The sequence below is a fragment of the Schistocerca serialis genome, chromosome 6, assembly GCF_023864345.2.
Source record: "Schistocerca serialis cubense isolate TAMUIC-IGC-003099 chromosome 6, iqSchSeri2.2, whole genome shotgun sequence".
Taxonomy (NCBI): Eukaryota; Metazoa; Arthropoda; class Insecta; order Orthoptera; family Acrididae; genus Schistocerca; species Schistocerca serialis.
Genome location: NC_064643.1, coordinates 576,002,999 through 576,020,550, shown reverse-complemented (window position 1 = coordinate 576,020,550; position 17,552 = coordinate 576,002,999). Strand labels below are relative to the sequence as shown.

The 17,552-nt window shown below is 40.9% G+C and overlaps 1 protein-coding gene across 1 annotated transcript in view; it reads right to left on the bottom strand.

Annotated features, from left to right (window-relative positions):
• LOC126483654 (guanine nucleotide exchange factor subunit Rich) overlaps nt 1–17,552 on the bottom strand; it is a 291,359-nt gene that overhangs the window by 101,950 nt on the left and 171,857 nt on the right. The window contains exon 17 of the mRNA XM_050106716.1: nt 3,896–4,020. Coding sequence (XP_049962673.1) covers nt 3,896–4,020 — 125 coding nt within the window. The remainder of the gene's footprint in view (nt 1–3,895; nt 4,021–17,552) is intronic.

Below are 17,552 nucleotides of genomic sequence, written 5' to 3'. Positions count from 1 at the left end.
TAACTGAATTATGAGGGGAATGTTCATCGGTGGCCAGATGCTGAAACTTTGTGAAAGACTGGAAAGATAAGACCCAGGAGATTTGTTTTTGTACATGACTGGGAGGATAATTACGGTCTGCGAAGGCCACAGTGAAACCCCTGGTATATTTCAAGAGGGACCGCTTGTCACTGCAGATGTGCGACCAGGGGTGGCTAGGTTGTGTGGAAGGGACTTCTTGGTATGGAATGATTGGCAGCTGTCAAAGTGGATGTATTGCACGTGGTTAGTGTGTTTGATATGGACATATGTGCTGATTTAGTGGTCTTTGAGGTGAAGGTCAACATCTAAGAAGGTGGTTTGTTGGGTTGAGTAAGACCAGGTGAAGCAAATGGGGGTGAAGCTGTTGAGGTTCTGGAAGAATGTGGATAGGGTGTTCTCACCCTTGATCCAGATAAAGATGTCATCAATGAATCCGAACCAGGTGAGGGGTTTATGATTCTGGGTGTTTAGGAGGGATTCCTCCAGATGGCCCATGAATAGGTTGTCATGTGATGTTGCCATGCGGTTTCCCAAAGCCGTACCCCATATTTGTTTGTAGGTAATGTCTTCAAAGAAGAAGTAATTGTGGGTCAGGATATAGTTGGTCATGGTGACTAGGAAGTAGGTTGTTGGTTTGAACACTACCTCTCCCAATACCTGATGGATTGCAAACCAACAACCTCTTTCCTAGTTGCCGTGACCGACTATATCCTCACCCACAATTACTTCCCCTCTGAAGGCATTACCGACAAGCAAATATGGGGTACGGCTAGGGGCTTCCAGATGGCACCATACTATGCCAATCTATTCATGGGCCACCTAGAGGAATCCTACCTAAACACTCAAAAACCTAAACCCCTCAACTAGTTCAGATTCATCAATGACATCTTTGCAATCTGGAAAGAAGGTGAGGACACCGTATCCACATTCTTCCAGAACCTCAACAGCTTCACCCCCATTGGCTTCATTGGTCCCACTCAATCCAACAAACCACCTTCCTAGATGTTGACTTCCACCTCAAAGATGGCTACATCAGTATCTCTGTCCATATCAATCCTACTTACCACAGGCAATACCTCTACTTCGACAGCTGCTGCCCGTTCCATACCAAGAAGTCCCTTCCATACAGCCTAGCCATCCGTGGTCATCATATCTACAGTGACAAGCAGTCATTCCCAATCTTGTACAAAAACAATCTCCAGCATCCACTGAGCCTATCCCATGTACTAGTCCATCCCTATACAACCCCTGCTCCCAACCTCTCACCTTGTGACTCATATCCCTGTACTAGACCTAGATGCAAGACCTGTCCCATACATACTCCCACCACCACCTACTCCTACATAGTCACAAACATAACCTATACCATCAAAGGCTGGGCTATCTGTGAAACCAAACATGTGATCTACAAGCTAAGCTGCAACCACTGTGCTGCATACTATGTGGGCATGACAACCAACAAGCTGTCTGTGCGCATGAGTGGCCACAGACAAACTGTAGCCAAGAAACAAGTAGACCACCCTGTTGCTGAGCACACTGCCCAACATGACGTCCTTCATTTCAATGACTGCTTCACAGCCTGTCCCGTATGGATCCTTCCCACCAACACTAGCTTTTCTTAATTGCTCTCTCTCCAATATAGCCTGTGTTCCTGTAACCATCCTGGCCTAAACCTTCATTAGTCATTTTTTTCACCCATCCGGTCTCTTCTCTGTTCCCATTCCAGCACTACACAGCCATCATTCCACCAACACATCCAGTCTTCTTTACTTCTTTCCTTTCCGCAAGCCCCCCCCCCCCCCCCCACCTCTTCCCTGCTCTCTGTCTAATCTCCCAACTGCACCTAGCTGCCCTAGCCTCTCTCCAACTCATCCTTGCATGCTTTCCAGCAGCACTTCACTGTCCCCAAACCCTACCCTGTTATCCCTCCCCCTCCCCACCTCAGCCTCCTCCTTACTCCCACCCAGTTGCCACTTGCCACTCTCATCATGCACTGTTGCTCGCAGTGGGGCTTCAGCTGCCAGGTGCTGCTGTTTTGTGTGTGTGTGTGTGTGTGTGTGTGTGTGTGTGTGTGTGTGTGTGTGTGTGTGACAAAGGCCTACATGGCCAAAAGCTTATGTTGTGACAGTCTTTTTGTTATGCCTTCCTGTGACTCAGCATTTCTGCTCTATGGTGAATAACCACATTCCTTTTAATAATATTGTTACATTCCATCATGGGTTTTCCATTGTTTGAAAAATTTTACTTTCTGTTTTTGTTATTATTAAGGTTGTCAACAGACAGAGAATTAAAATAAATATGTAACACAAACCTTGATGATGGCTCTTTTACAGAATGTATAATTCTTCTTCTTACTGGCCTTATCCCGAGTCTTCAGGGGATCAGCTTGTTTATCTGGATTTGGCAATGTTAATGGCAGCGGATGGCCAGATGCTCTTCTGACCCTGCCCCCCTCCCAAACTGAAATTGATTGTGTACCCCATCTGTTTCCATTTAGCGTTAGTCATAGGAAAGTGTAAGGCTGTTTTTGAAATGTTTGCAAATTGTGTGACGCAGTCGGGATGTGGATACCAGCCGCTTATTCACCCAGTCGGATGTGGGAAACTGTCTAAAAACCACATCCAAGATGGCCGGCACACCAGCTCTTGTCATCACCTTCTGGCTGGATTCAATCTGTGGCCAGTGCAACTCCCTAAAGTCTGGAAGTGACATGCTAAAATGCATAAACTAGCTACCGACCTTTTTAAAAATGCCATAAATGGCCAGTTGTTCAGTCGCATAATTGATACAGGTGGCTGGTCTTCAAAGTGTTATATATTAGGCCACACTTTGGGGAAACACTTAAGCAGTTATCAGCATATTCACATCACAAAAAAGGGCCTTCAGAGTTATGTTTGAATGCAAATATAGAAAGTTATTTAAATCACTGTTTCATATATCTAGTATTCCATCTTTACCGGGTATTTACATCACAGAAACTCTTATGTTCTTCAAAATAAATGTAATATGTGAGAACAGTAGAACAGTAGAAAGAAAAAAAAGAAAAAAATGATATTCATGATCTCTACAGCACACAAAATGAGAACATACATTTGGCCAGATCGACATTTCTCTATACTTGAATGGTATTTTCCACATGGGAGTCACACTTTATCACTAACTTCCCGAAAACACAGAAGTAAATACTGAAGTCAAAATGTTTAGAAAATTTTTAAAGTCATGTTTATGGCAGTTATTCTCTGTTATTATCTTTAAAAGCCTTGCCTACTTCAGTTTCATATTTTACGGTTAGAAGATGCAATCATTGTTGTGCAAGCTAAACATCTGCATGGATTTTCCATATCTGTGACTATACCACTAACAGTCATCAGTGTGATAACTAAATTATATCACATTTCATAACTAATTTTGAGGTTGAAATCCTACTGTTAACCAAAGAAAACCAAGTATTTGCCAACACAGTTGAAGAAAATGATCCAACAGTGACAGTTGAGATGGCTGACATCTCAGTTTTTGCAAACACACAAATTATGCAGTTTTTAAAATTGGAAATTACACTCAATAGTTCTTCAGAGTGTTCAAACTCTCATGCTGACATATGTGATCTATGGAATGTCATACTAAGCACATTTTAACATAATGCTCACATAGATTTTTAATTTAAATGTTAATGTCATTCTAGTATACAGCTATAAACAGTACAACAGACTGAATTTACAAGATAAGTAATAAATCAACATATGCTCAGTGGGTGCTCTAGCTATCATAGTGAAAGTTAATTTCATTTCCATACATAACATTAACTAGGCACCAAAACACTGAAGTATAAACCAATATTTCTAAAAAACCTCCAACCCTGAAAACAGACAGATACCTGCATAGTGCCCAAAACAAGAGATAAATCTTCCTCATTTGGACTGATTGGTGGTGTCTGAGTATTAACTCCATACTTGGCCGGCAAAATAAAAGAGGCACGTGGTGATTCAACATCATTGGGATCTGTAAATACAAACCATATATTAAAGAAAAAGACTTAGCTCTCAGTGCAAGAGAGAGGGTGGGGTTTCTTAGTGATCGCTCTTTGACAATGTCATAATCTAGTCTGGTACTTTATATTTTAAAATTTTGAAAAAAATATTTGTTGTTTTCAATGATTTCTTCTCTTAAATTCCACAGCTGTTTTAAAGTTTTCAGTAAAAGTTACCCCAAAAATGTAAGTCTTAGCAGTGAATGTTAAGTGCTGTCAGGCTTGGATAGCACTTGGATGAGTCACCATTCAGGTCTGCCAAGTGCTGTTGGCAGGTGAGGTGCACTCAGTCCTTGTGAGGCCACTTGAGGGGTTACTTTATTGAGAAGTAGCAGTACCGGCCATGAAAACTGACAATGGCCTGGAGAGCAGTGTGCTGACCACATGTACTTCCGTATCCACATCAGGTGATGCCTAAGGGCTGAGGATGACACAGCGACCGTAGGTACCATTGGGCCTTCATGGCCTGTTCGGCCGGAGTTACACAACAATTATTATATTCATATTTTCAGGTTCAGGATGCTTCTTACAAATCTATATAACTTTCAAAGGTTTGTTGTGAATGAAAATTAATGAAGCTTTTACTTTTTTTTACTTTTTGTGGTGGTCATGAAGAACCCCCCACTCAGTGAAAACATTACGGAAAATGTGTCAGCACTGCAAAGATTGTGGTAAAAAGATATTTTCAGTCCATTAAATTTAGGGCACACAGCCGCGCAAATGTAATTTCCTCTGCTGATATTTTGGCCGTGTATTGTCCGGCCATCCTCAGAGTCAGTCACAAGATTAACAAGAAGATGCCAAGCACGGCCTTATATGCTCCACCGCAGTGGTACTGCGCATGTGGGTCACAGATGCTGGTCGTCGGTAAAGAAATATGCTTGTACATGCACCACCTGTGGCAAAGGTTTACAGACATTCGATTCACTTTTCAATGTATGTTCGATGGTGGTGATATGATGACAACTTCTCTGCAGTTTCATTACACCAAGAGCTGGATTCCATGATCTGTCCAAATTAAAACCATTACCTCTTTTTATTAAATGTCGTAAATTTGACAGGTAAGGATCTGGATGAAGCTACATTTACGTTATCTGTCTTAAGTAAAGGGCTAAATTTTGCCCCTACTCCAAAGACTTTGCCGATATCATCTTTCTTCAGTGGCATGGAAGAAGCTGTCCGACCACTATTAGAGGAGTCTGCTGAAGAAATCAGATGTGAAACCTGCCGAGCAATTACAAAACATCGTCCACACAGAAGTAATGTCGCCAAGGAAGAAAGATGTGCGATACAAAAGCTGCTTGAGGCTACTGACACAGTCATCCCAAGGGCTGATAAAGGTAGTGCTACCGTCCTTTCACCTCAGTAAGTCTCCAAGGAAAAGATATGTGGTCTACTTAGTTCTGGTGCATACCGGAAGATCAACAAAGATCCTACCAACAAATGACAATAAGGATTGCTGCCTTGCTGAATGCTTCATCACTACCAAAGGAAGTCATAAGAAGTTTAAAAGTGCGAGGTGCAGTAGCACCGAGATTTTATGGGCTTCCTAAAGTTCACAAGATGGATAAGGATGAGCGACTAGAGGACTTGTCAATGAGGCCTGTAATGAGCACTGTTAGTTCACCAACATATTTTTCTGCCAAATATTTAGTTTCCTTATTAAAACCATGGGTAGGAAAATGTAGTCACCACATTCGTAATTCTATGGATTTTATTCAGGGACTTACCAATGTCAGGCTAAATAGTATGGATGTGCTTATTAATTTTGACATGGTATCAGTATATACCAAGGTACCTTTAAAGCACTATTTATCTCTTATTGGTCAACATTTTGATTAGACCATTACGGCCTTATTTGAACATGTGCTTTTATCATCTTATTTTCAGTTTAATGGTGAATTTTATGAGCAGATTGATGGTTTTGTCATGGGAAGTCCCCTCTCCCCTCTGCTAGCTATATTATTTATGGAAACCTTCAAGGACAAGGCACTGGACTCAGCAAGTATTAAACCAACGGCCTTCTGGGGGTACGTGGATGACACATTTGTGGTATGGCCGCATGGGGTGGATGAATTATTTCAATTTCTTGAGCATTTGAATTCTATCCATGCTAGTATCGATTTACTATGGAAATAGAAAAAAAAGGCTGCCTCCCCTTTTTGGATGTTGCTGTTTGCCGTAAAGTTGATGGCACATTAGAACATGCCGTATATCGGAAACCAACATACACAAATCTATATCTATGTGCCAGCAGCTGCCATCACCCTTCACAGACCATAGGTGTCCTTAATACCTTAGTGCATAGGGCACACTGTATATCCGATAAAGATAATTTGCAAGAAGAGCTCACATACCTCAAAAGCATTTTAAAAGAGAATGGATTTTCTCCGCAACAAATTCATAAAGGAGTCAATGCAAAACCTAGAATGCAGGTATGTGATGGGGAAGAAGATAGTAATTCCTTCAGATCAAGTGCGTTTTGGACCTACGTGGGTGCTCTTGCATCTAATTTAGGTCGTATTCTTGAGAAACACTTTGTTAAGGTGATCTTCTGGCCCCCCACAAAGATTGCAGCTTTATTCGGCTCTGTAAAGGACGATTTACTGCTTCGTAAAGTGGGTGTGTATCAGATTCCTTGCAAAAATTGTGAGAAGTCAAACATAGGTCAAACACCATTCATGAGAGATGTGTGGAGCATTGAAGATACACATGCTTATCACAGCCAGACAAGACAGCTGTGGCTGAACATTGTATTAATACATTGCATTTCATGAATTACAGTGATGTGAAGATTTTAACATCCACCTCTTCCTTTTGGGAATCTGTCTTCAAGGAAGCTATACAGATTAGATTAGCTAATAAATTAATAAGTAGAGATAATGGTTTTAATTTCAACAAAGCATGGAATCCAGCTATTGGTTTAATTAAACTGCAGAGAAGTCATTGTGGTATCACTGCCGCCGAACATACATTGATTCGCTAATCTAATGTCTATATGCCTTCGCCACACAGGCGGCACATGTGTAAACATATTTCTTTACCAATGACTAGCATCTGTGACCCGCATATAAGGCCATGTTTGGCACCTGAGGATGGCCGGACGATACGCGGCCGAAATATCAGTGGAGGAAATTCTGTTTGCGCGGCTGCATCCTCGAAATTTAATGGACTATTCATTATGCCACGAGAAGTTGAAAATGCAGATATTTTCAGGTTCTGTACCCCACTTTTACATCAGTACCTATTTAAAAGGTTGTTGGTAATAAAAGTTAAGCACATTTAACAAAATATGATTTTTTTAAGGTTTTTTTTGTGGGTAGGCACAAAGTACTTCTTCGTCTCCCTTAATACAATTTATGGAAAATATGTCGGTTTTGCTAATGTTAATAATGAGACTACAATAAAATAAAGCTACAAAATATCACACTTACAAACCATGCAAAAGCCGACAATTTTGCAAACCACTTATTCCTCTATGTTACGCAGCAAAAAGAAAGTAATTGGTTGGAGAGAAATCACCCTGCATCCCTCATCAGGTGAGAAGGGCAGGATACAATGAAAGTGAATTCAGCTGTGTGTAACTAACTTTTAAAGGATTGCAAGCCTAGTATGTTGCCTTACCCTGATCAGCCTCAGCATTTTTTGGGATGGTCCCTCTACTGCTGGATTCATACTTTACAATTTACAACCAGTTGTTTCTGGCCACTACTCTACATTCTTAAATGTTAGTTGCAACTGATGCGTGAGAACTGGAAGGCTAGACGAAGTACAAAAATTGAAAAATAATCCAAAAAGAGCACTGTACAAAGTTCCACAGACTATTTACAGCTTCAATATTAAAAAAAAAATGATCAAAAAATGGAAAGTCCAGGTTGCAATATCAACAAAATTATGAGGAGGAAAGATTGCTACTCACTGTAAAGATTGCACTTCGAGTTGCAGACACACACAATGAAAGGACTGTTACATATAACCTTTTGACCAAAGTCCTCTTCAGAAAAGAGAAATGCACACACATTCACACAAGCAAGAACACCTCTCTCTCTCTCTCTCTCTCTCTCTCTCTCTCTCTCTCTCTCTCTCTCTCACTCACACACACACACACACACACACACACACACACACACACACACACTTACGCACACGCGTGCGCTTGAGCGAGCGACTGCTAACTCTGGCCATTTCAGCCAGACTGCAACAGAAATGTGTTTAACAGGAGCAACAACCTGAATCAGCTGGGAAGGGTGAGGGATAGCAGGATACAGATGTGAGGAGAGGAATAAGCAATGTCTGGTGAACAATGCAGAGACTAGACGTGGCAGGACAGGGCTGAAAGGTGCAGTGTCGAGAAGCTGTGTGGCAGAGAGAGGATGGGGAAAAATGGGGAATGGAAAGGAGAGGAGCAGAGAAGGGGAAAATACTGGAGAATCCACCAGCAGAGAGCAGCACACAATGAGGGTTAGGAGAGGCAAATCGTGAGGAGGTGACAGGATAGAAGGACCGGAAACAGTTTTGTGCAGAGTGCGGGGACAGTAAGTTACCAGAAGTTGAGGCTGAGATGGTTTCAGAAGCGAAGAATGTGTTGTAAGGATAACTCCCATCAGCACAGTTCAGAAAACCTGGTTGTGGAGGGGGGGGGGGGGGGGGAGGATCCTGATAGCCTGGGTTGTGAAGCAGTCATTGAAATCAAGTATGTTATGTACAGCTGCGTGTTGTGCCACAGTATAGTCCACTTTGCTCTTGGCCACAGTTTGGCGGTGGCCATTCATTCTCATGACACCTAATTTGTAGTCATACCAAAATAAAAGGCTGAACAATGTTTGCGGCAGAGCTGGTGTATAACAAGGCTGCTTTCACACTTGGACACGCCTCTGATAAGGTAAAATAAGCCAGTGACAGGAATGGAATAGGAAGTGCTGGATGGCTGGATTTGGTATGTCTTGCATCTCGGTCTTCCACAGGGATATGATCCCTTTGGCAAGTGGTTGGGGTTGGGAGTTGCCATACAGATGGACTAGGATGTTGTGGAGGTTAGGTGGGCAACACACCTATTTATGGGCCGTCTAAAAGAAACTTTCTTGCCCCCAAAAAACCTAAACCCCTGGTCTGGTTCATGTCCATTGATGGTATGTTCATGATGTGGACACAGGGCCAGGACATCCTGTCCTCATTCCTTCACAATCTCAACACATTCTCTCCCATTCACGTCATTGGGTCTTCCTCAATCCAGCATGCCACTTCATGGATGTTGCCTCATCCTCTTTGATGGCTCTATCCATATCTTTGTCCACATTAAATCCACCAACCACCAACAGCACCTGCACTTTGGCAGCTGTCAACACTTACACACCAAAAAAATCCCTCCAATATAGCATGACAAAAAAATAGGACAGTGTACCTGTAGTGACAAGAACTCCCTTTCCCAGTATGCTGAAGGTCTCACAAAGGTCTTTACAAAGAGAGAGAATCCCCAGACCTAGTCCACAGGCAGATTTCCTTTGCCATATCCCCATACACCTCTACTCTTCCCACCACCCTCAAGAGGCAGCTGCAGACAAGCGCCCCCTTTGTCACCCAATACCATTCCAGGTTGCACCAACTGACCACATCCTTCATCAGGGTTTTGATTATCTATCCTCATACCCTGAAATTAAGGACATACTATGAAAGATCCTTTACAATCCTCCTAAAGTGATGTTCCATTGCCCACCCAACCACAGCATTATAGCCCATCCCTATGCCACTCCCAACCACAGCCCCTTGCCACAGGGCTTATACCTGGGTGAAACATTAAGGTGCAAGAAGTGCCCAATCCACCCACCCAGCACTTCTTATTCCATTCCTGTCATTGGCTTATCCTGCCCCATCAGAGGCCGAGCCACCTGTGATAGCACTCATGTCATATACCAGCTCTGCTGCAATCATTGTTCAGCTGGTACAACTATCAACCAGCTGCCCACGAGGACGAATGGCCATCAGCAAACTGTGGCCACAAGCAAAATGGACTACACTGTGACATAACATGCAACCTGTCATCCTCAAAATAGAATAGTGTTAAAAACTCAAAACCGTATGTTGGGGGAAACTGCTCTCTTATACTAAATAATTTAATTAGATATTATCAAACTGATATTCAAAATAATGCAGGGAGAAAAATACCATAAACAGGGAGGAATCACTGTGAGTAAACAGATATTATGCCTCCCAGTACTATCAAAAAACTTGTCGAAGAAAATATGTATCGGATGATTTTGGCACAGGAAAGCTAGTCATATTGCCAATTAGAGCAAGATCAGGTTACCAACAGTGGAATGATATCTACTGAACCTACATTAGAGGGTACCAGGATGCCATAATGCACAAAAAACAGCAGGAGAATATATGTTCCCAGGACTTCCCCACATAGTGAGGGCAACACTGTAATAAGTACCAAGGCAAATTCGATGTTTCTGCATGAGGAGAAGTGTGTGACATGCCACAGATAATGCCAAATCCATCTCCCACATTTAAAAAAGGGTAATTTTGACTTCAGCTTTGCTAAAACTGAAGTCCCAGACACTCCTCTCAGTTTTAGTTCAATGATGCCAGAAAGCTGGTTCATGGCTGGCAGTGGCAATAATTCGAGCAAAATACTCTGCCTTGTCTCCTTTGATGGTCTGGCTATGGAACCCATTCCTCATTACAGCATTAAGGGAACACCTAATACACTTTTCTAAAATTCTCCTGATGGGCTGGTGGAATGATTTATTGAGAACAGGCATTCTTGTCACAATCACTTCTTGCTTTACTTAATTATTCAGTGGCATTTGGTTGCCACTACCTAGAAGGAAACGAAATTTGCAGCAGTTGGTCTCTACTGAAATTTCTAGAGAACCATCACCTGTCCCCAATTTCAGGGAGGCAATCCCCACTCCTGAAGTGTACAGGCAGTCACTGTAGTTCAGAATACTTAAGAATAAATGCACCAGTGGCTTGGTGGAGAACATTCATGATGTGATCCACCTTCCTGGACATAATGTAATAAAATGGAACACATACAGCCATCCTTACGATGCTATTTATTATATGGCTACCAGTTTCAGTGCTTCAGTAGACCATCTGCAGGCCTTGACTGACACTGAGGTAGTTAAGTCCACTCATATACACGATTCATCAGTGGCCAACGTCTATGAACCCTTTTTCACAAGCTACCTGTAACAGTGATGTTGGGTGTGGTTTGAGAGACAAAATCGCTGTTACAGGTACTCTATGAAACCCAGTTCACAGGTGTTAGCCACTGATGACTCATGCATACGATTGGAGTTAGTCCCCTCAGCATCAATTAAGGCCTGAAGATGGTGTTCTGAAGCACCAAAACTGGTTGTCATATAGTAAATAACATTGTAGGGACAGCTGTAGGTCTTCCCATTTTACTACATAAGTGTATGGCCAAATTCCCTTGAACTTCCAATCAGACACATGGACATACAAAAACTTTCTGGACATTGTCTCAGTGTTCAAATACAGGCAGCTGGTTCTATAATATCGTTCTGGCTTTTCTGAGCATCCGTTTCAGTGGCTTTATTTTGAACACTGCTAAGTCAGTCAAACGTATCCACATCAGGAAATGGTCAAAAGGGAGTAAATAGCTCTCTCAAGATCAGGCGCGGCTCGTGGTTTCTATACTGGGGAAGGCTGCGGTATTTATCGATCGGAGCCAACATAGATCTCGGGTTACGCTACAGATTAGTCTGACATAAACATCTAAGGATTCAGGGGGAGGGGTTGGTCATATCACTCTCTACCCATAATTTTACGTACTGTATCTTCTATAATCAGGTATTAAATATCATTAGAAGCTAACTTCGAGTTAAAATCTTTGGTTAGTGTTTTTATACGTCGTCATTACATTTTCTGACACTTTGCAGCAAATCATATGAAAAGACGTGTTTCGGGGAGATCTTTAATGCGACGAATCTTAACTTTGCGGCTGCTTAATATTTTAGGTGTTTTCAGTTCTAAACTTAAGGCGTTTATTGTGGTTTACCTCCAGAGCTCGAAGTTTACGAGTTCGCATGACGATACTGTGATGTTTTGGTGACGTCGCAGGTCTTGTGCAAGTAAAACTCACTAAAATCTTGCAAAATACACTCCGAAAAAGAAACTTGCTAATATCACACGATATCAACAAAAGCAGTCAGCACCAGCAAGCAAGCAAGGAAAGTAAAGTAATGGGACAAATTTCGCGCGCTTTGTCCTCTAATCACTTATGAAACTCTCGCTAGATGGCAGTACTGTTATGTTACTGTAGTCTAGTGCACTCTGGCGGGATATTTGCAAACTAATTCTAAACGTGGATAAAATAGCCAATGGCAGAAACAAAACAACTATGTAAAACATTATCAAAACAATAATACCAAACGTCGATTAATGACACATCGAAGCGTAGTAGAGATGTGCAGAGAGAGAGATTGGATAGCGAAGGTTCGGCCACTCTACATTCCTTTATTACATAGATAGAGGAACTTGAAAAATGTGTGGTGGTTGGTATGACACCCTTAGGCTGCTAGCTCTGAGCCTTCGGGTCGCCCATAAAGAGCAGTACTATGTAGAAGCCACGCCCCCAAACCGCTACTACATGCAGCTTACGGACTTTCCAAGGCGCAGCCTAAACATTACTAACCGTTCGGAAAACATCTATCGATACAAACAGTTCCAAAAACGTTGACCGTTGTTATTTTAATCGGAATGGGAAATATGTGAAATTCGTCTTGATAATTTAAATTATGTAATACGTTCTTCCGAAATTTACTTTAACATATATTTTGGGGCGGCTCCGCCTCAGAGCCTTTAATTACGAGCCGCGCCTGCTCAAGATATTGATGGCAGAGAATGACCATACCATGTTTACCCACTTATAAGCAGAGTTTTTTTCCAAAATTCATCATTCGAAAAATTTAAAGATGAGGCTTTGGCTACTGAGGTTTCATACAAATTTATTTTGAACAATCCAGAAGAGTAGGGTATATCAAACAATACTTGTGTTTGAAAATAGGCTTGAAATTTCACGATACGTCGAAGCGCATGATACAGTAACAGCCTTGCTCGAACAGTCTTGTGACATTTGACCCATGGTGCTAGGACAAGGGATACACGAGAAACTAGGAACTAGCCACTATAAAGAACTAATGCTCTGCTTAAAAAATTGACAATTTTGTGAAAAATAGGAGGAAATAATATTAAATTCCATCAACTTACAAACTTTTGTTGTATCTGAACCGGTTTGCAATAAAAATCTGGGCAAAAATCTTCTCTTTCAAAAGTCATTACTCGATTATGAACCCAAGTCCATTTTCTATTTGGTTATCAGAAACTAATGATTCACCAAGTGGGTTGTAAATGACAAATTCGGTCGCTATACATGCATCAGAATACAGGAGAAAATTGTTACCAACTTTTAATCAGCTTTAGAACAAGATGATGACATTCAGGTGAAACGAAAAGGAAAATTAATCCAGACTGAAATGTCTAGCAAATTTAATAAATCATATTAAACTCACTGCAACTACTATTGTGAGAATAAATTACTCTGAAAGACCAATGGTGAAGATAGTATGAACAGATGTCACTAGATCAGAGGACAAGTGAAAGTTTGAGAATTGGACTGAATAATGATTGCAATCTTTTATTTATGTATGAGTTGCTGTTGTTACATATGAATTGCAACCTACATGATATTGCTGTCAATGTTTCACTGTTGCTCATGCGTAGCACGATGGAAAGTTGGATGGGGAATAGTGTGACCCAGGTTGGGCAGAATTACAATGAGTGTAATGAAGCCTCAGAGCATGTTTTACATTAAAATCTCCATAAAGGAGGAAGAGACATGGGAGTTATATTGAAAGATGAGTTAGAGCTTCTTGGTCTAATGGTTCATGAGAAGACACAGAGACTGAACAATGAGCTATCCTATGATGGACATACACAGTTACAGTAACTGCTTGATAGTTGATACTGAGAGTGTGAGGCAAGGACTGATACGAATCATTTACAGAAATTGTTACTCCTCCTCTAGCTTCCACACAACTGACATCGTCTGTTCTACTGAGGCTGTTGTAACCCCACAGTACAGGGGTATTAGACCCAACAAAGTGTTTTTGTAAGCAGAAACAATCAGCTGAAAGTTTATCTAACGGAATACAATCAAAGCACAGATCTACAAACAAACGGGCAACTATTTAAGAATACGAATGTAAAACAGTCCTTTACTGACAAACAAAAACTTGGTGAAGACTAACCTTACCTAGGTGCCCCCTCCCCAGAAAAAGTCAAACATAAAAAAAGTAGTTTCCAAATACATTACAAAGAGCATGCTGGCATTTTCAGTCTCAACCACTGCATAAAACACACAGAATTAATGAACTACACCAGAACAGACACAAACTAAATGCCACACTCAACAGCCTCACAGTACTTCAGTCAAAAACTTAAGGAAAGAAACTAGATCAATAAAAAAACTTTACATAACTTTTCAAAAAATAAAATTTTCTGGGTACATTTAGTATGAGTAAATTAAACTCAACAACAACTTTTCGCAGTAATTTTATTATATTTTTTCCCTAAAAAGACCAAAATCTAACTGTATACAGCACACAGGTCATTTCTCAACTCAAAACAACGAAACAGGAGGCTTTAACCTTCCTTACCCATAGCCACATCCTGAGGGACAGGGAGAGGTATGTAGCTAACACTTGGCATGTTTACATTTTTGTAGCATACCCAAGACTTGAAAATGTTGATGTATGTATGAAAACTAGAGTAGCTTCCTAATAATGTGTTTTACAACCCTATTTATCTTTGTTTGTAAAACAGATACTACAACTTGTAAGCAATTTTCTAACTAGTTTTAACTCCTAATTCTATTAGCAAATTAAGATGAATGTGTGTAATAGGACTAAAAAGAACTGCTATGCACAAAGAATGACAATATAATTACACTAAGAGCCTAATGATGAGCCTTCAAGGCTCAAAATGCTATGTGCATTTTAATAAAAACCACAATTTGAGACTGAATGTGGATACTTTGCTTCTGTGTGTTCTGAATGTTAACTATCCTGTAAGTAACATGTTGTGCCCATGCTGATGTTAGGTGCAGTGACCTGGGCCCCACATTCTCCACACTGATATAATAAAGCTTCAATTTTGATATAACAACACTTGGACCTTAAAATGATCCCACCATTTTCCTTCACTCACATGTATTTTTGTATGTTGTCCTGGTCCTACCTAGGCCCCATGTATATTTTCACACCTTGTACCTTAACAGCACCTCCCCGTTCCCATAATCAAGCATGCACCTTCTGCCATATCTCCACTCCTATCCAGCCACTCCTCCCCCTCCCCCTTACTACAGTGCATTTGCTTTTGTCTTTTATGAGTTTGTAAGATATTTTACCTGTTCTTTATAATCCACTATGGGTCCGCCCTTCTTCCATTTGTTTGTGCCAATACAGAAATATCTCCCTATTTCTAAATCAGTACTCAGTCCCACATACTCTTGGCCTCCCCCCCCCCCTCCCCTTAGAAATAAAATAAAATAAAAATCTGATGATCGAATTACCCATCTCCAGTTGCAGCCTATCCTGCAATGACCTCGACCTGTTCAAGTTACATCAGTCCGTAGTCCTCGCTTACATAGTGCTCTAAAGCCATATAAGTAAGGGCCCAAGCCTGCTTGCACTACCACTGCTGCACCCTTAAAATCCTCCTGCTCTGCAATCCCAAATTTCTACATACCATCTCCCAAGATTTAAACTCATGCCCTCCTGGAACTGGAGTAGGAAAATGCCACCTCAAAAAGCTCTCCATTCTATTCACTTCATAATTGTATTTTGATGTTGCTGATCCTCCTACTTTCTGTGCTTGCTAAGAAAAATTAGAGAGAAATTCCAACTTATGCAAGACATGACAGTTTGCATAAGGCAGGATTTCTTTACTACTATTCATACTCCACCTTTTACTATCAGTATCCACCACCACCAATGGCAATGCTGTGACTGATAATTTACAAGGCACAAGTATTTTTAACAATAACTTTCTACAAGCAAGAGTGAAAAAATGATTAAATGGTTCAGTTGAAGAAACAATAGAATATATGAAAAATGTCATTCCATAAAAATGTAATTAACTAGAAGTAGCACCAATATCCCTCACTGAAATGAATGAAATTAGCGTATAAAAGTTCTAAAAAATGGGACCTCATATGGTACCGTTGGAATCTCAAAATTTTGAAGAGTTGTTCTAACTTAATAAGTAATTTCCTTATTGATATACATAATGCATCACTGGTTCAGAGAATTTCTCCAGATTGACCTCTTTACAAAAAAAGGCTAACATTCAAGAAGGAACAATTCACTTAGCATGTAACAGTTTGGGTTCCAGATGGGTTGTCAAACTTAAAATGCTTTTTATATATTCTCTTATCAAATATAAGGGGCAATCAAAATGCTTTTTATATATTCACTTACCAAACATAAGGGGCAGTCTTGTTTGTCTGAAACCGACATCCACACATCTTTCTTTCTTCAGGTCACAAACGATATGAAAATCACACAATGAATGATCCAGGCTGTACATAAGATGCTGCATTGTTTCCCAACCAAACTGCTGGAGTGTAGCCTTTGTCTAATTGGTGATGTGGGGGCAGGAGTTATTGGGTGACTGGATGATTCTATCTGACATCATTTCTACGCGTTTTGACTTCAGGTTCATTGCAGTTTCAGGAAAGTGTCTTCATAGCGCCGTGCATTGATTGTGCTTCCGCACTCAAGGAACTCAACAATCAGAGGGCCCCTGCAGACAAAGCTGCACTATAACACCTGTCCCCACACTGCCAATCAGACAAAGGCTATGCTTCAGCGATTTGGTTGGGAAACACTGCAGCATCGTTTGTACAACCCAGAAGGTTCGCACTGTATGGTTTTCACATTGTTGACAACCTGAAGAAAGACATGCATAGACGTCGGTTTCTGTCAGACAAAGTGCAAGAGTGGGAATGGTTGTGAGTCCATCACCAACCAACTGTTTTCTATGAAACAGGAATCGATTGTCTTGCCTCCAATGGGGATAAATGTCGTAAGGTGTGTGGTGATTAATTTTGAATGTAATGGCATCAAAAATAAATCAGTAGTGTTACTTCCAGCAAGCATTAAATGTGCCAGTTCTCCTGTGCACCCAGTATGAAGGCTAAACAAATAGTAACCAATGATTGATGACAGCCCAATGGAAACTTAGTTTTAGTTCCATCCATGAGGATGAATCATGCCAAAATCAGTTGTGCAAGTTGAACTTGGAGTTTTCAGATATCATTAACATGAGAGAAAAAAAACCTTTTATGACAAGCTAAGGGCAGAAAATTTTAGTACACCATATCGACATCTATGGTAGGAAGGAAGAAAGTAAAAGAACAGAAACCACCAACAGAAGTAATGTCAGTAGAAATAAAATGGAAGCTAAAACAGTC